The sequence below is a fragment of the Brachyhypopomus gauderio genome, chromosome 16 (assembly GCF_052324685.1).
Source record: "Brachyhypopomus gauderio isolate BG-103 chromosome 16, BGAUD_0.2, whole genome shotgun sequence".
Lineage (NCBI taxonomy): Eukaryota > Metazoa > Chordata > Actinopteri > Gymnotiformes > Hypopomidae > Brachyhypopomus > Brachyhypopomus gauderio.
In genome coordinates this window covers 8852776-8871935 of record NC_135226.1, presented here as the reverse complement: position 1 = coordinate 8871935, position 19160 = coordinate 8852776, and the positions used below count along the sequence as shown (strand labels likewise).

Here is a 19160-nt window from a genome sequence, read left to right as displayed (position 1 = left end):
TGTGTGTGTGTGTGTGTGTGTGCATTTGCTACAAACAAGCCTTTAATATATTACTGTAAACAATCAGACATATTTATGGACTTTGAATTAGAGTATGCATGTACTACAGATGGTAGTATGCATATGCATTACAGCAGCTGTGATACTGGGCTCACGTGGTGTGTGTGTGTGTGTGTGTGTGTGTGTGTGTGTGTGTGTGTGTGTGTGTGTGTGTGTGTGTGTGTGTGTGTGTCTGTAGAGCGCGACCATCGTTACCACTTTCTCGAAGGCTGGGCGCTGCAGATATGGAACGTGAGCCGGCGAGATGCGGGGCTGTACACCGTGGAGTGCTCCAACGCAGAAGGGAACCAGAGCACCAAAGTCAAGCTGGACGTTCAATGTGAGAAGCTCCCACAGAAGCGCCGCTGCCCTCCGCAAACACTGCGCCTGCATTTGTGTCGTTTTTACATGAGCAACGTTTGTCATTTCCCCTCGCGGTGCTTCCTCTGTGTTTATAGTTAAGAGGGTTGTAGTCCTATAATAGTTAAGTGTGTTTGCAGTGAAGTGATTTAAATTTATCTGGGTGCGAGACGGTTCAGATATATCCCCTCCCCTTACGGACATCGCCCAGTTACGTAACGCTCTGCAGTCAGGCATCCTTTCAAGGGAAGGTTCAGATATAAATATTCATCATTAACCATCGCTGACTGGTGACTTAAAAAGAGCAGAGGAGGGTGAATGAGAGACAGACAGAGAGAGAGAGAAAGAAAGAGTGAGATTCTGGCCTGCAATTATTCGGTAATGATTTAATAATAGCTCCGCCTCAGAACTAGGCCTGCATGTTCTAGCTAATCCTCCATCACTAATGGATCGCTGTGTCCTGGTACAACAGTATCTGACAGCACTAGATATTTATTATGGATGGGCCATGTTAATAGCTTTTATGGATAGCCACAGATCCCATGTCGGTGTTCCTCTCTCCCCTGTCTGAGAGAATGGTACAACCAGCTCGAGATTGTCACAGCACGCGGTCTTACATGAGCGCTGACGGGCTGCCTTAACGGCCATAATCCCGCTGGGATTACTGGCCTAGGGGTGATCGAGGAGCAGGGGGCTCAGTGCTCTTAATCCAGGCCCTCAGGCCACAATCTTCGGGAAATGGGCCGGTGGTTTATCGAGACATCTGAAACAGTCGTTTGGGTTCCTGAATAAAATATGGGTCCCCGTATTCCTGAGGCGATGTGCAGTGAGCCAAGCTGCGTCCAGACGACTCGTGCGGTGTGTGTGCGGACGAAGGTGCCAGCTGCAAACGCATATTGGGTAAAATGGTGGGTGGGTATGTTGGAAGATCATTAGCCTTTCAGCCGGTCATGTGACTTGTGACATTTAACCCATTACACACTGAGGACCAGACTTCCTTCCTGTTGTAGCCACACACAGGCATCAGTCCAGTGTTAGTAATGAAAATCCAGTATCAAATCTTGATAATAAACCTGTAGTTTAAGAGGTTAAAGAGGGGCACAACCCACGTTGAAAATGGATCACTACAGATACTGCTGGGCAGACTAGTTATTCCTGGACCTACATACTCATGTAGACTAGTATACAGTTGTGATCAAATTTATTCAACCCCCACTGAAATAAAGTGTTTTGGCCAGTTTGACATTGATTTTGATCATTTCAGTCATCTTATTTACAATTATATCAAAGAGGCACTTATAAATTAGACAAACATAACATAATATTTATGATGGAATAACCACAAATGTCTTTACTGTGCTCACATCATTATCAGTTTTATTCAACCCCCTAGTGACATTATTTTTTAGTACTTAGTACAACATCCTTTTCCAGTTATGACAGCTTTCAAGCGTGAAGCATAGCTTGACACAAGTGTCTTGCAGCGACCTATGGGTATCTTAGCCCATTCTTCATGGGCAAAAGCCTCCAGTTCAGTCACATTCTTAGGCTTGCGCACTGCAACTGCCTTCTTTAGGTCCCACCAGATGTTCTCAATTGGATTTAAGTCTGGTGATTGCGATGGCCACTCTAGAATGTTCCAGCCTTTCATGTTCAACCATGCTCTAGTGGACTTGGATGTGTGCTTCGGATCATTGTCCTGTTGGAAGGTCCAACGTCTCCCAAGCCGCAGGTTTGTGACTGACTCCATCACATTTTCCTCCAAGATCTCCTGGTACTGAAGGGAATTCATGGTACCCTGCACACGTTGAAGCTTTCCTGTACCATTAGAAGCAAAACAGCCCCAAAGCATAATTGACCCCCCGCCATGCTTCACAGTAGGCAAGGTGTTCTTTTGTTCATAAGCCTGGTTCTTCCTTCTCCAAACATAGCGCTGGTCCATTGTCCCAAACAGTTCTAATTTAGTTTCATCTGACCACAGTACACTGTTCCAAAACCTTTGTGGCTTGTCCACATGACTTTTGGCATACTGCAGTCGACTTTTCTTGTTCTTTGGAGTCAGCAAGGGGGTGCGTCTGGGCGTTCTGGCATGGAGGTCTTCGTTATGCAGTGCGCGCCTTATTGTCTGAGCTGAAACTTCAGTGCCCACATCTGACAGGTCTTTTTTCAGTTCCTTAGCAGTCACGCAGGGATTTTTCTCCACATTACGCTTCAGGTAGCGCACAGCAGTCGCGGTCAGGATCTTCTTTCTGCCACGACCAGGTAACGTTTCCACTGTGCCCTTTAACTTGAACTTGCGAATGATACTTCCGATAGTGTTTCTTGGAATATTTAACAACTTCGCAATCTTTTTATATCCATTGCCATTCTTGTGAAGAGCAATAACCTCTTCTCTTGTCTTCTGGGACCATTCTCTTGCCTTCACCATGCTTGGAAACACACCAGTAGATGTCTAGAAGGAGCTGAGTATCACAGTCCTTTTAAATCTGCCTAATTGGTGCTTATCATGCTTGATTGCTGCTTGTTGACATCCACAGATGTTTTCAATACCTGATGGAAAACACTGGAATGAACCTCTGTTCTTAGGAGTGGTAGTCGTAAAGGGGTTGAATAATTGTGTCAATGAAGAAATCACAAAAAGGCCATTTAATACTTTATGACAAAAAAAATTGATGCTATCTTAGTTGCATTTAGTTCTTTAACAAGTCCTTGTAAGATTTCATTATGAACACAATTACAAATGTGCACTGAATTCCATAAAACCCTTCGCAGCATTGGGGGTTGAATAAATTTGATCACAACTGTATACTAGTGTAGTGTAGTTATCCCCACACCTGCATACTCATGTAGACTAGTGTAGTGTAGTTATTCCTGTACCTACATATTCATGTAGACTAGTATGGTGTAGTTATTAAGGAGACAGCAGGACTGGTTTTCCCTTTATGAAACACCATATCACAAATCAACACCTTTTATATCTGCACAAATTTATGAAGGCGTCACCATCCGATATTAAGAGATGTTTTTGGGACACAGCGTTCGCGTGGCAGTGCTGCCTTAACCAAGTCACACTCCTAGTTCGTCCCTTGCTTCAGTTACCCTGACCCCCCTTCCATGGCCTGGCCCTTTTTTTAAAAGAACGGCCGGGCATGGTGGGCAGCCCAGAGCGATACGCTGTGGGCAAGACCTGTCCTTGCAATCTTCCTGGAGCACAGGAAACAGGAGAGCACGCAGTACCTGCCTGTGAGTCTGAAGGGCCATCCTAGAAATTTCACCCTTCTGCTGTATACTGTCAGGCCGTATAATTTCTCAAGGCTGTCACAGGAACTTAAGCTGAGAGCCATGCAGTTAACTCTAGTCAAGTTCGCCCCTACTGCGGCCTGTTTTTAGGTGGACTAGGTACCAGGTCGGTTTGCGGTAGTAAGTGGAAGTAAAGTACAAAAGACGCCAATGAAAACAGGGAGAGAAAATGCCCCATAATCAGTGCATGCCGCAGTGAGCTGCCAGGGGCTCAAACCTCTTCTTGCTGTGCAGATGCCCCCAGCGTCCGGATGAAGGCGGACCCCGTGTGGGTGAACGTCGGGGACACCGCAGACCTGCTGTGCATAGCCGACGCCAACCCCATCACCCATGACATGTTCTCCTGGAAGTGGATGGTGAGTAACAGCTTTCTTTGTTTTGCTCTTTTTCTCACTCCATCCCCCACTCTTAATATTCCTCTCCCTCCTACACCTCCTGCTATCTCTCTCTCTCTCTTTCTCTCTCTGCAGATCTCTTTATTTATCTTTCTCCTCTCTTTGACTGTGCCTTCCCTCTCTCCCTCTCAGGGTGTCACTGGCACTCTTTAAGAAGAGGACGCGCTATATTTCACCGCTCTAACTATGCCAGATTCTCACCTCTCTGCGCAACACCTCTGTCCTAAATGGAGAAAAATAGCTTTCATTAAAGCCACCCCACCAAAAGACCACATTCGTCAGTGTTAGCTGAAATTGTACCATTTTAGACCTTTTTTTTTAAACCTTCCCATTCAAAGTGCACAACTATTGTCCTTCTGGCCTTTTGTCAACTGCTCAGATATTGCGAGTCGCCCTCTTCGTTGTGTGTGTGTTCGAATGTGTGTGTGTCTAACTCTAGTGTTGAATTTTAAAGCTTAATTTCACTAGGACATACATCCATTGTGTGTAAACAAATGTGTAGGCTAGCAAACAGAGCCCTTTTTATATAAGGCACTACCATCCTAGATGTCCAAGTACAGGTGGACAGGTTGTGATGTCATTAGTTCCAGTACAGTTCACAAACGTTGAGAGAAGAGTAAAGAATCTAAAATTAACTCTATATATTTTTTCTGGAGAGTCTCAGCGTTGCCCCTCGACGCGGAGGAGAGGAGAGAACTGCTCCTACTCCACAGAGGACAGGAACCACTCCTTGGGACTTGGGATTTGGGGTTTAAGAGATGGAGAAGGCGGAGGAGACCTACTCCTTTCATTGTGGGCAGTAATATGAGAACAATGCTGTTCAGCTATTACATCGAGTTCTCAGCATAGCTGTTATGTACATGAGATTAAAAAGGTTTCAAAAAATAGGATATTTTACAGTGGGGTGGTGAGTCCTTAGTGATTATTTGTTTGTCAGTTCTGCCTTTAAAATGATATCAGAATCTCATTTGACTCTTTTGTGACCCTTTCCAGTAAAACCAGAACTGTCGTACCTCTTCTGAATTTTCTCAGTTAATGTCATTGCCAAAGCGGCAATGCATACCTCTGTTAAACAAAGGATGTAATTAGCAAGATGAATATACAGGCACTGTTAGCTAGTTAGTTAGCTAGTGCAGCTTATGAGGTTCATTTACTAACAACCAGCTGACACAACTGCTTATGAAATTGATTAAGAATCAGTTTGCATGAAACGGGCCGACTGTATAAAGTGATCCTTCATGTAACTAGTGATGGTGATGAGTTTATTTGACTGTGCAAGTTCCAGCTCTGTCGCAGAGGCTTCTAAATTGCTTTTAATATCACATTAAAGCGGGGAAAAAAAACAATAGCAGTTATCAGGGCTAATGAAAGCTCAAGGCATCACTGACTAATTCATAGAGCAGTTCAAACTGCCATGAAGCAGCAGGACGGCTTGAAAACATCCTCGCATGATTGTGAAATTCATGCAGCCGGGAAAAAAAGAAAAGAAAAAAGCCCCAATGATCGTCGGCTGTCAGACAGGGAGGAGCGGGTCGCTGTCACGGGACTGTCACGGCAGTTTATTCAGATCACATAGTTAAACGGATTTCACCAAGATTGTGCTAGAAAGGATTCATGTTTCTGTTGAACGGCTGTACTGGATCCCGGGGCCCCTTAAGCCAGAGCCGCCGGAGATCCACTCCGGTGTTCCGGCCCAGTTTACCCTCCTATTATGACCCAGGGCAAACCAGATCAGCTGCCAGACAGCGCTGGTGTGTCCTTGTATTTCTTGACGCTGAGATGATGTCTGACGTGAACCCCTGAGCAGGAATCTCACTGATGACAGCCTAGGTTTGGTTATGAGTGTCAGCGATAGACATCAGATAGTCTGAAACGACTTTGCAATCAAGTACAAACCATTCTTTTCTAGATTGATGTTAACTTCATATTAAAGATGTTAGTATGTTAAGTTGTCCAATTATTTTTGATCCCTTGAAATGGGTAAAGTATGCATTAAAGTACTGGAGGTCCACTTGAACCATTGTCTACAAATCATGAACAGAATAGGACAGTACAGTACACAGGGTGTTGGGGATTTGGACTCCTGTGTGTACCCATGTGTGCATGGGTTTCGTGTGTGTGTGTGTGTGTGTGTGTGTGTGTGTGTGTGTGTGTGTGTGTGTGTGTGTTTTCAGGGTGATGGCAATATAGAAGAGCTGGGTGAGGAGAGTCAGGATGAAGCCACCGGGCTGCTGACCCTGTACGAGGTGACGCGTGCTCGAGCAGGTCCCTACCAGTGCACAGTGGACAATGGCATAGCGCCCCCTGCCAGTGTGGTGGGCCAACTCATTGTGCGCTGTGAGTTCAGCATGAATGGCGACGCGGTACTGAACTACACAATGCAGAATGATTTCAGTATAGGCTCGGACTTTGCTGTGGCCAATCAATATGGCCTTCAGTGCCTTTCAACCAGATGATTGAGGTTAAAGGCGACAGTATGTGTAGAACAAACCGCTTCCGTACTCATTTGATTTTGCACATTTACAAAGGTCACTGCCTCTTGGTTTCTTTTGGCTGCAGTTGCACCTGAGTTACAGAAGGGGGCGCAGTGGAGAAAGGTGGCCACCAGAGGGGATGGCAGCACCAATGCAGATGTGGTGTGTCAGGCTGAAGGGGTCCCACGTGTGCAGTTTACCTGGGCCAAGAACAGAGTACCGCTGGACTTGACAAACCCCAGGTAGAGAAACATCACCCTCACCACACCATCCTCACCACACCACCCTCATAAACACCACCCTCACCACACCACCCTCACCACACCATCCTCACCACACCACCCTCATAAACATCACCCTCACCACACCACCCTCATAAACACCACCCTCACCACACCATCCTCACCACACCACCCTCATAAACACCACCCTCACCACACCACCCTCACCACACCATCCTCACCACACCATCCTCACCACACCACCCTCATAAACACCACCCTCACCACACCATCCTCACCACACCACCCTCATAAACACCACCCTCACCACACCATCCTCACCACACCACCCTCATAAACATCACCCTCACCACACCACCCTCACCACACCACCCTCATAAACACCATCCTCACCACACCACCCTCATAAACACCACCCTCACCACACCATCCTCACCACACCACCCTCATAAACACCACCCTCACCACACCATCCTCACCACACCACCCTCATAAACACCACCCTCACCACACCATCCTCACCACACCACACCATCCTCACCACACCACCCTCATAAACACCATCCTCACCACACCACCCTCATAAACACCACCCTCACCACACCATCCTCACCACACCACACCATCCTCACCACACCACCCTCATAAACACCACCCTCACCACACCATCCTCACCACACCACACCACCCTCACCACACCACCCTCACCACACCACCCTCACCACACCATCCTCACCACACCACCCTCATAAACACCACCCTCACCACACCACCCTCACCACACCATCCTCACCACACCACCCTCACCACACCATCCTCACCACACCACCCTCATAAACACCACCATCACCACACCATCCTCATAAACACCACCCTCACCACACCACCCTCATAAACACCACCCTCACCACACCATCCTCACCACACCACCCTCACCACACCATCCTCACCACACCACCCTCATAAACATCACCCTCACCACAATACCTTCACCACACCACCCTCACCACACCACCCTCATAAACACCACCCTCATAAACATCACCCTCATAAGCACCACCCTCACCACACCACCCTCATAAACACCACCCTCACCACACCACCCTAATAAACATCACCCTCACCACACCACCCTCACCACACCACCCTCATAAACACCACCCTCACCACACCACCCTCATAAACACCACCCTCATAAACATCACCCTCATAAACATCACCCTCACCACACCACCCTCATAAACACCACCCTCACCACACCACCCTCATAAACATCACCCTCACCACACCACCCTCATAAACACCACCCTCACCACACCATCCTCACCACACCACCCTCATAAACACCACCCTCATAAACACCACCCTCACCACACCACCCTCAAACACACCACCTTCACCACACCACCTTCAAACACACCACCCTCATAAACACCACCCTCACCACACCACCCTCAAACACAACACCTTCACCACACCACCTTCAAACACACCACACTCATAAACACCACCCTCATAAACACCACCCTCATACACACCACACACATACACACCACCCCCACCACACCACCCTCATACACACAATACACGTACACACCATCCTCATACACACCACACACATACACACCACCCTCACAACACCACCCTCATACACACCACACACATACACACCCCTCTCACCACACCCCTCTCAGCACACCACTCTCATACACACCACCCTCACCACACCACTCTCATACACACCACCCTCACCACACCACTCTCATACACACCACACACATACACACCACCCTCACAATACCACCCTCATACACACCACACACATACACACCACCCTCACCACACCACCCTCATACACACAATACACGTACACACCACCCTCATAACACTACACACATACACACCACCCTCACCACACCACCCTCATACACACAATACACGTACACACCACCCTCATACACACCACCCTCACCACACCCCTCTCACCACACCACCCTAATAAACATCACCCTCACCACACCACCCTCACCACACCACCCTCATAAACACCACCCTCACCACACCACCCTCATAAACACCACCCTCATAAACATCACCCTCATAAACATCACCCTCACCACACCACCCTCATAAACACCACCCTCACCACACCACCCTCATAAACATCACCCTCACCACACCACCCTCATAAACACCACCCTCACCACACCATCCTCACCACACCACCCTCATAAACACCACCCTCATAAACACCACCCTCACCACACCACCCTCAAACACACCACCTTCACCACACCACCTTCAAACACACCACCCTCATAAACACCACCCTCACCACACCACCCTCAAACACAACACCTTCACCACACCACCTTCAAACACACCACACTCATAAACACCACCCTCATAAACACCACCCTCATACACACCACACACATACACACCACCCCCACCACACCACCCTCATACACACAATACACGTACACACCATCCTCATACACACCACACACATACACACCACCCTCACAACACCACCCTCATACACACCACACACATACACACCCCTCTCACCACACCCCTCTCAGCACACCACTCTCATACACACCACCCTCACCACACCACTCTCATACACACCACCCTCACCACACCACTCTCATACACACCACACACATACACACCACCCTCACAATACCACCCTCATACACACCACACACATACACACCACCCTCACCACACCACCCTCATACACACAATACACGTACACACCACCCTCATAACACTACACACATACACACCACCCTCACCACACCACCCTCATACACACAATACACGTACACACCACCCTCATACACACCACCCTCACCACACCCCTCTCAGCACACCACTCTCATACACACCACCCTCACCACACCACTCTCATACACACCACCCTCACCACACCACTCTCATACACACCACACACATACACACCACCCTCACCACACCCCCCTCAGCACACCCCCCTCACCACCCTACCCTCCGCATGTGCATAAACATTACATGGGCCAGAAACCAGTGAAGTAGCTGATTAATTAGGTTTATGTGTGTTCAGTTAATAAATAGGATTTATACAGTTTTACAGTCTTACAAACTGGTTTGTCTTTTTTTGGAATGGCAACTGTTACCTTTTAATAGTCTGTATACATAAATGTTAATTTCATATAATGGAACAGCTTGACATTTTATATCATTTGCATTATTATTGTCCTATTATCAGTACTCGTTTGATTGTGCCTTTTGAAGTGAACTGTAACCAGCTCCTGTTACCCAGTGTACTCGGAGCAGAATTCAGTGAAATTCTCTTCCTGAACTGATAACCCTGGGTCAGAGTTCAAGGCTACATTTAAGGATGGTTAAACCTACTTTCTGGAATGCAAAATACAAAAAGTGACCTAACACATCCGACGTATTTATACCTTTATTTTGGATTATTGCAAATCACTGAATGGTATAAGTTGCATGGTCCAGAGTTCTAAGGGGCCAGTCCCACACCACAGGTCCAGACCAATACCACAGACCCAAACCAACACCACAGGTATAGACCAACACCACAGGTACAGACCAACACCACAGGGCCAGTCCCACACCACAGACCCAGTCCCACACCACAAGTCCCGACCATTACCACAGACCCAAACCAACACCACAGGTACAGACCAACACCACGGGTACAGAACAACACCACGGACCCAGACCAACACCACGGACCCAGACCAACACCACAGGCCCAGACCAACACCACAGGCCCAGACCAACACCACGGGTCCAGACCAACACCACAGACCCAGAACAACACCACAGGCCCAGACCAACACCACAGGCACAGTCCTACACCACAGACCCAGACCAAAACCACAGGTCCAGACCAACACCATGGGTCCAGTCCCACACCACGGGTCCAGACCAACACTTCTTCCAAATCCCATATTACACCAGTGCTTCATCAGCCTGGCCTCCAGTGAAACAAAGACTTTGCTTCAGAAACCTGTGCATCCCAAATACAGCACCTATCGCCCTTGTTCCCTCCTGCTCTCGGCCCCACCCTGGGTACCTCCACCCTGGGCACCTCCACCCTGGGCACCTCCACCCTGGGTACCTCCACCCTGGGCACCTCCACCCTGGGTACCTCCACCCTGGGCACCTCCACCCTGGGCACCTCCACCCTGGGTACCTCCACCCTGGGCACCTCCACCCTGGGCACCTCCACCCTGGGTACCTCCAACCTGGGCACCTCCACCCTGGGTACCTCCACCCTGGGCACCTCCACCCTGGGCACCTCCACCCTGGGTACCTCCACCCTGGGCACCTCCACCCTGGGCACCTCCACCCTGGGTACCTCCACCCTGGGCACCTCCACCCTGGGTACCTCCACCCTGGGTACCTCCACCCTGGGCACCTCCACCCTGGGTACCTCCACCCTGGGCACCTCCACCCTGGGCACCTCCACCCTGGGTACCTCCACCCTGGGTACCTCCAACCTGGGTACCTCCACCCTGGGTACCTCCACCCTGGGTACCTCCACCCTGGGCACCTCCACCCTGGGTACCTCCACCCTGGGCACCTCCACCCTGGGTACCTCCACCCTGGGTACCTCCAACCTGGGTACCTCCACCCTGGGCACCTCCACCCTGGGTACCTCCACCCTGGGTACCTCCAACCTGGGCACCTCCACCCTGACTCACGTCCATGCCCCCAGAACCGGTCCTGCCCTCGAGCTGCTGCAACACACTGGGCTTCTCCTCCCCATAGTCAGACGCACTCCGCAGTCAGAACCCGCCTTTGATCCTGTCCGGTTCCCCACGTCTCTCGACAGCGCCCGCCTCCCGTAACCTTGTGAACCCCTGAATTGTTGTTGTTGGTGTTGTTGTTATTGTTGCTATAACAACAACACCAACCCCCCGTTTCCATTAAAGAACCAATTGCGTATCATCTATCAGACAAACAGAAAACAGGCAGGAACACATAACGTCAGTACCTATAGTAACCATGCTAAGATACCAAGGGTAAGATCACACCAAAGCAGCTGACTGGACAGGTGATATATCTGTGTACACGCAGTAATGAGGCAATGATGACGAACAGGTGTGGGACCCTGGGGACAGCCACTGTGGAGGGAGCACCTGTGACACTATTGAATATGATAATGTCCGTGTGATGCAAGAGGCGGTATTGCTCTGCGTATGTGTGGGCCGTGTGTGTGTGTGTGTGTGTGTTTGTGTGTGTAGGTATATGGAGCGGACGGTGAAGCAGGGCTCCATTCACACCAGCACGCTGACTGTGGTGAACGTGAGCGCGTTGCTGGACTACGCCGTCTTCACCTGCACCGCCCACAACAGCCAGGGAGAAGATACGCTGGACATACAGCTGCTGAGCACCAGTACACACACACACACACACACACACACCCAGCACGAACACACACACACACACACACACACCCAGCACGAACACACACACACACACACACACACACACACACACACACACACCCAGCACAAACACACACACACACACACACACGCCCAGCACGGACACACACACACACACGCCCAGCACGAACACACACACACACGCCCAGCACAAACGAACACACACACACACACACACACACACACACACACACACACACCCAGCACAAACACACACACACACACACACACACGCCCAGCACGGACACACACACACACACACGCCCAGCACGAACACACACACACACACACACACACACGCCCAGCACAAACGAACACACACACACACACACACACACACACACACACACACACACACACACACACACACACACATACACACACCCACACACGAACACACACCCACACACGAACACACACCCACACGCACACACGAACACACATACACATACACACACCTAGCAAGAACACACACCTGCACACACACATACACGCACACACACGCACCCACACATGCACACACACACACACGCATGCACACACACACATGCACACAGAGGTGACACAAGGAGCATGGAGGTTTAGGTTTGTGTTCTCTAGCTCAAAAGTCATTGAGACATTAATTATTCAGGTGAGGTAATCAACCTCTACTCTTTTTTAATACGCCTCGGCTTACTCTCCAATTTAGGGAGCAGAGGTTATATCCTCCTTTCCCTATTCTCTCTATGTCTCTCTCTATCTCTTTCTCACTCTCTCTCTTTCTCTCTCTCACGCTTCCCTTTCTCATTTGGACCACTCCACTATTTTCAATTTTCCTCCTCTAATTGTATCGGCTTCCCCTCCTCCTCTCTCTCTCCATTTTTTAATTTTCTCTATCCCTTCCCTTTCTCTCTCTCTCTCTCTCTCTCTCTCTCTCTCTCTCTCTCTCTCTCTCTCCTCTCCCTCTATCTCTCAGGGAGACTTCTTTAGCCCCCCCCCCCCCCCCCCCCCCGTTCTCTGGACTCAGGCAGCCACATTTAATGTTTACCATAAAAACCATGAAATACAATCCAATATTCGCCTTGCCCCTCTATTTTTACTGCCATGAATATTTATAATTAATCTGACACAGTGATAATAAATCTTATATGCTTCTTATCATCAGAAAGCTGAGGAGAAAAATAGCATGGGTTTCGCCGTGCGCTTTCTTTGGGTTTCTGAACAGGAAGGAGGAGGCAGTAATGACCTCTCTGGCCTGCTGTTCTGAGAGTTCTAGCAGATAATTACTATTTACTCGAGCGAGTGTAATGAGTTAGAGCACTTCTTCATCTCAAACTCCCGCTCTCTCTCACACGGTGTCCTAGTCTCCCTTCGCTCGCCGCCACCGAAACACGCGCTCCTCTGGTCTCCAAAACCACGTTTTCCTCGCACTTCCCGTCGTCTGCGTAACAGAGGAATTTAATTAACACCTGTTTATGTAGACTCGTGAAAGACATGACCGGGGTGTCAAACCGTACTTTTTACTGTAGTGGAAGCTAGTAATCATCTCCTGCACCGAGCAGCTCTCTAAACTATGGTAACGCAGCGTATGACGCCTCGTCGACTGTTGTCATCACCGTCATCCCTCTCTCGCCCTCTCAGGCTACCCAGACCCTCCTTCCGAGGTGAAGGTGCTCGGCGCTGGCCCAGACTCCGTCACTCTGGAGTGGATGCCTGGTTTTGACGGAGGCCTGACCCAGAACTTCCGTGTCAGGTAAGGAGAATTCACAAGTGCTTAAATACCAAAAATGCACCTAAGAAGCCTCAGAACGCTGCACTGGCCCACACTAGATCACCTTTAGTGACTACAATCCATAGTGCGTCAGGTCGACTGAAGTATTCTAAATCTCTGTGCATCTATAACCTTTGACTGACGGACAGGTATCGATGGGCGGAATCTGCGAGTTATCTGTACGTGGACGTCTTTCCTCCGAGAGCCACTGTCTATCAAGTTAGGGGCCTGAAGCCTTCCACTTCCTACACCTTCTCAGTCAACGCCATTAACTCCATGGGAGAGAGCGGCTACGCGGACAACGGCGCAGTACTGAATGTCACCACCAGGGGTGAGTATGGAACTTTTCCACCTTGGCTGCTCCTGCATTGTGTGATGTAACAGCTGTCTCTTTCGTCACGATTCTGCCTTGCATGTTTTTGCCAAACTTGTTTTACTCCCCACTCCAGGTCAGTTTGTTTGTTGGGTAGTTAATATCCATTAACTCATTCATTCAATTTCTTTATTAATCCATTTGAGTTAGAGTGAATATACGATTACAAGTAGTTGTTATGTCTAACAGAAGTCTATCAGGGAACAAAGTTTTATTTGAAAAAAAAAATGAAAACTCAAATGACAAGTTTGTGGAGTTCCGTTGGCCTTCGCGGGACATAGGAGTGGTACCGCCGCTCAGATCCACCTGTTTTAACGGCCCTGCGGGTCATACGGAAAACCACAATGCACACACATATGCACACACATATGCGCACACATATGCGCACACATACGTCCACACATACGTCCACACATAAGTGCACACTTGCGTGCACTGGCCATGCTGGTTGGAGGACGTCCAGTGCGGGGAGGCCGAGGACATGTCCCATCAGCCGCTGGGTAGGACGAGGACATGTCCTTGTTTGAATCAGCGCTGGCGAAGCAGCTGTTCTCATAGGAGAAGCAAGACGTTGCCAGGGAGAAACGTGTCCCTTGACGGGACATACGTGTGTTGTGATTAACTCCTGCAGTGTAGTGTTCCCAGAGCTTGATGTCACTGGAGAAACGCCCTAAATGGAACGGTTTAAGAAAACACCTCAGCTGAGGCAGAACATGTTTACAAACAGTAACCAGCGATGGCTACCGATAACGAGTTGTATTAAGAAGTATTTATTGTTTACATTTTGAGGAGCACCCAAATAGCTCAGAGCAAAACACGAGAAAGGGCGTCTAAAGCGCACCTGCACACACACAGGCACCTCTGGCCGCCATTGCGCATCTTCCGAAGGCATCCTGCTGAACCACGTCGTTAGCACCTCCTCCCACACTGTGGTTCGGCAACAAAGCGCTAAATTATGATGTGTTGCTTCTGGCTTTTAAAAATGGAAAACTAAACAACAGTGGCAGCAGAAAATAAATAAATAAATACGATTCTGCCGAATTTTCTTGGAAATTACTTCTTACACTTTGTGTTTTACTTCAGTCAAAAGTCTGAGTATGTTTTAACATTTTTGAGTAGGTTTAAAAAAAAAATTACATCCTGTATATATCCAACAGATGTTTCAGTGGTTTCATATGGACTTCATATGGTCCTCTGAAAATCTCATCTTCTTTATTGATTTCAAACAAAATGTAATCCATGCATGTCAATCTGCTTATATAAGGATAGACGATTCCAGTTTAAAGCATCGCTCATCCTATATAGTCGTAATATGTTGTAATATAGCACGTTGTTTCAAACCGCTTGGCTAGTCGTGTATATTTCCTGTGGCTTGATGGTGTGTGCGGTTGATGACTGTGCTGTGCTCCTCACCCTCTGTAGATGCAGTGCATGTCCCCAGCGAGACCCAGCCAGAGGCCCCCCCGAACCCCCCAGGAGGTGCGATTACACACCCCCCCCCTCCACGTGCTGGCTCTCCGCCACTGCAGTTAATCAAGGATTGAGCAGACACCCACTTCTCCCAGATCAATACCCCCCCACCCCCACAGACGGCTAATTTGCGAGGGCTTTCCGATGCACCGTAATGTACCCGGAGAGGCATAACGTTGCCGGGATGGGATGTTGTCCCTGATGTAATCACACGCAATCCTGCACGCTCTGCCGGCCCCTAGCTTCCCGAAGGTTCACTGGGTGGGTTCACTCACGGACCGTGCCGGGGCCATTGAGCGGGCGATATGAAACACCATGTGGTGTTGTAACCAGACGCTGCATTTGAGCGTGTTACTGCAGGCTCCTCGTGTCTCTCACCACTCCATGTAATGTTACGCGTCAGCTGTGAGTGACAGGCTGGATTTCTTGCTTTTAGCTTCACTACACGTTAACCTGTACGTTCGACCACATGCGGAATAAATGAACGCAGTTAAATGCAGCTGTCATACAAATGTGCACAGGTTTATGTTTATGAGTCCTGAGATCTGCAGTATGTTCGTATGATCCATAATGTAAGTTATTTCTGCACCTTTCACTCTGACCAGTATATGTCATACCAGCCCTGGTGGGAGGAGTCCTCCTGCTGCTCAACGCATTGGGCGTCTTTCTGTTTGTCAGATGGAGGAGGGGGCGGAGTTTGACAGGTAGGGAGGGGCTCTCCGGCATGTCACCTGTTCACCTTTGACGCTGTTAGACAGCGTGTCCTTGACTGTTCTACTTACTGCAGTGACAGGATAGCACCCAAAAGGAGCAGATTGTATGAATCCTAATATGTCTGTCACTTTCAAATCCATCGCTCTCACTCTCTAACTCTCTCTCTTCAACCAGCTGCCATCTCTCCTTCCCCCAGTAGCTGTCATTTCTCGAACTTCTCCCCCCTTTCTGGCCCGCTATGCTTTCGTTTTCTCCCTCTTTCTTTCCGCTCCCGTGTCTCTCTTTTTCTCACTCGCTTCCTGCCCCCCGCCGCTGTTCCCTCAAACCGCCTGACCCCCTCCGTCTCTCCCTCGCTCTCTTTCTCTCTCTCCACAGTTCCGCTTTATTTACGCACCCCTGTGCCTCCTCTGTTTGAGTAAGTGTCCTTTTCGCAAATTTGCCGGGGCCGATTTGACGTAACATGATTTGTAGGGATGAGGAATTGCTAATCGAAATGAGCACTCACTGGGCACCCGCCCTTATTTACCCGCCGCCTCGCCCACCCCCCTCACCGCCCACCTCGCCACCCTTATTTGCCCGCCCGCCTCGCCGCCAGGCTTTCTGCTTCGCCGGTGTCTAATAACAACGCCTGCCGCTCCGTTCTCGTCCGGTTCTCGCCCAGTTCTCGCCCGGTTCTCACCCTGCTTTCTCTCCCCGTCCAGGGAGGACAGATGGCAGTTTGGAAGGGAAGAAGAGTGAGCATGATGGGTGAGTCACATCAGTCTCGCCCTGTGAGTCAGCGCGCCCCTGTGAGTCAGCGCCCCCTGCAGACACCCCACGTGCACCACGCCTCCTCCCCCAGCACGCCCAGAACAGAGACGTGTGAGCAGCACTGCTGCTGTGTCTCCCAGGAGCCCTAGTTGTCAAAACTCATGTGTTCATTTGCTTTAAGTGCTATTCTCCATTAGAACAGGCTGGCTCTTTTAGAATGGGTTTGCTTTGTCGCAAAGCCATCCACGTTAATGCCTGACCCACCCGAACACAGATCTCTACAGTAAACCAGAAAACAAGGTTGCAGCAGGTCTGAATGGGCCGGAGGTCACAGCACTGGTGTTGGTGTACTTCAGTGTTCTTTGGTGGCTGAACTGTAAAGCTTTCTAGTCATTTACCTTTCTGACCACGTGTGCTAATAGGTCGATGGTGAGCAACTCCAAGGGCTACGAGAGTCAGGATTGGACCAGCACCTCGGCACGTCGCACCCTGCTGGGCCCGAGCTCCGAGCCGGACAGCAGCGGCACCAGCATCTACGAGAGCTATGGAGGGGTGAGGAGGCACGCTGTAGGGGGCGGAGTTCGGAGGATGGGAGGAAGGGAAGAAGAAAACAAAGTCAAACGGAACCAATGAAATGAGCCGATGAGCCAAACCATCGTACACACCATGCACGACACTATATCCTTACGCCACACAGTGGAACAGAGATGTTACCAAGATGACTGTGTGTGTTCTGTGAGGATTGGAAATGCTTCACTACGAGCTAGCACTTAGGTTTTCACAAGCTCCAAGAAAAGCCAAGAAAGGTCACATGATGGAAGCTCATCATTTTGTTGTCTTCCACCAGGAGAGCTGCCACTATTACTACCCAGCCGAGGTTTACCGGCCTGCTCTGTACTCCCATCCTGAGGCCACGGAGGACCACAGTAAGAGCTCGGGGAACCGCGGGGGACAGAGTGCACTTATTCAAAAAGATCTGAGGGCATCTCCTCAGCATAGTGAAGATTTCAAAATATTTGAAATGGTCCTTGACCACTTGTAGCCTGTGTCCAGCCCCTTAGAGAAAAGTGCAGCCACCAACGTCAGGTGACCCGTGCTTGGAGGTTTCAAAGATGTTCGCTTCTCCGCTGCAGGCAGCAGACATGGGATGAACGCCATCAGCCACGAGTACGAGGAGGTGAGGGACTACCGGGGCGTGTTGGGGAGCGCTCTGCCCCCTTCTGCAGCCCAGCCCAACGCTGCGGGTCAGGCAGCCCCTGGGCCGGCGCCCCCTGCTGCTTATCACGAGGTGAGTACGAGCCAGCGCATTAGGGTCAAGGGGGTCATGTGACCACGAAAGCTCTGTTATCGGTGGACGAAAGCCGGAGCGTACTGATTCAGTACCGGCCCGGCTAGCACTTTGGGCTGTGTTACTACTTCTAGAAGATGTCTAAGGATCCTGCTCTCATTCCTCATCTTCTGTTCGCCAGGGGAGGTGGCGTGGTGGATCCGATTTAGACCCGGCAAGGGCTGGATATAATTCTACGGCTTACCGACGCAGAAGAGACTCCGACCTGCCCTTTGAACTGCGGGGCGAGCTGGTTTAAAAGATAGTGAAACGCTGGAAGCTCCTTTGAAAGGTCTGTAGTTACTTAGTTTTTGACATTCTTTTTGACCTTCATTATTTCAGTGCCTTATTTTTTATGTCTCTCTCTCTATGAGATTAGGTTATAAACTGAGTACAGGTTTTTGCATTGAGCTTTGATTTCTTATTTGGATTTATGTACTGGAGGTGGGTCTGGACTCAAACGTTATATCACAATACCCTCATAGATTTTGATGACAG

The 19160-nt window shown here is 49.6% G+C and overlaps 1 protein-coding gene across 4 annotated transcripts in view; it reads left to right on the top strand.

Moving 5' to 3' along the window:
* The window catches only part of nphs1 (NPHS1 adhesion molecule, nephrin), a 66246-nt gene that overhangs the window by 44699 nt on the left and 2387 nt on the right, over positions 1-19160 (top strand). For all 4 annotated transcript variants that reach the window (XM_076976338.1, XM_076976337.1, XM_076976339.1 and 1 more), the window contains 14 exons: positions 239-379; positions 3934-4055; positions 6269-6431; positions 6654-6810; positions 12075-12226; positions 13899-14010; positions 14178-14359; positions 15824-15880; positions 16477-16575; positions 17287-17332; positions 17758-17887; positions 18183-18261; positions 18469-18623; positions 18805-18954. In XM_076976338.1, coding sequence (XP_076832453.1) covers positions 239-379; positions 3934-4055; positions 6269-6431; positions 6654-6810; positions 12075-12226; positions 13899-14010; positions 14178-14359; positions 15824-15880; positions 16477-16575; positions 17287-17332; positions 17758-17887; positions 18183-18261; positions 18469-18623; positions 18805-18921 — 1712 coding nt within the window. In that variant the 3' untranslated portion in view covers positions 18922-18954. The remainder of the gene's footprint in view (positions 1-238; positions 380-3933; positions 4056-6268; positions 6432-6653; positions 6811-12074; positions 12227-13898; positions 14011-14177; positions 14360-15823; positions 15881-16476; positions 16576-17286; positions 17333-17757; positions 17888-18182; positions 18262-18468; positions 18624-18804; positions 18955-19160) is intronic.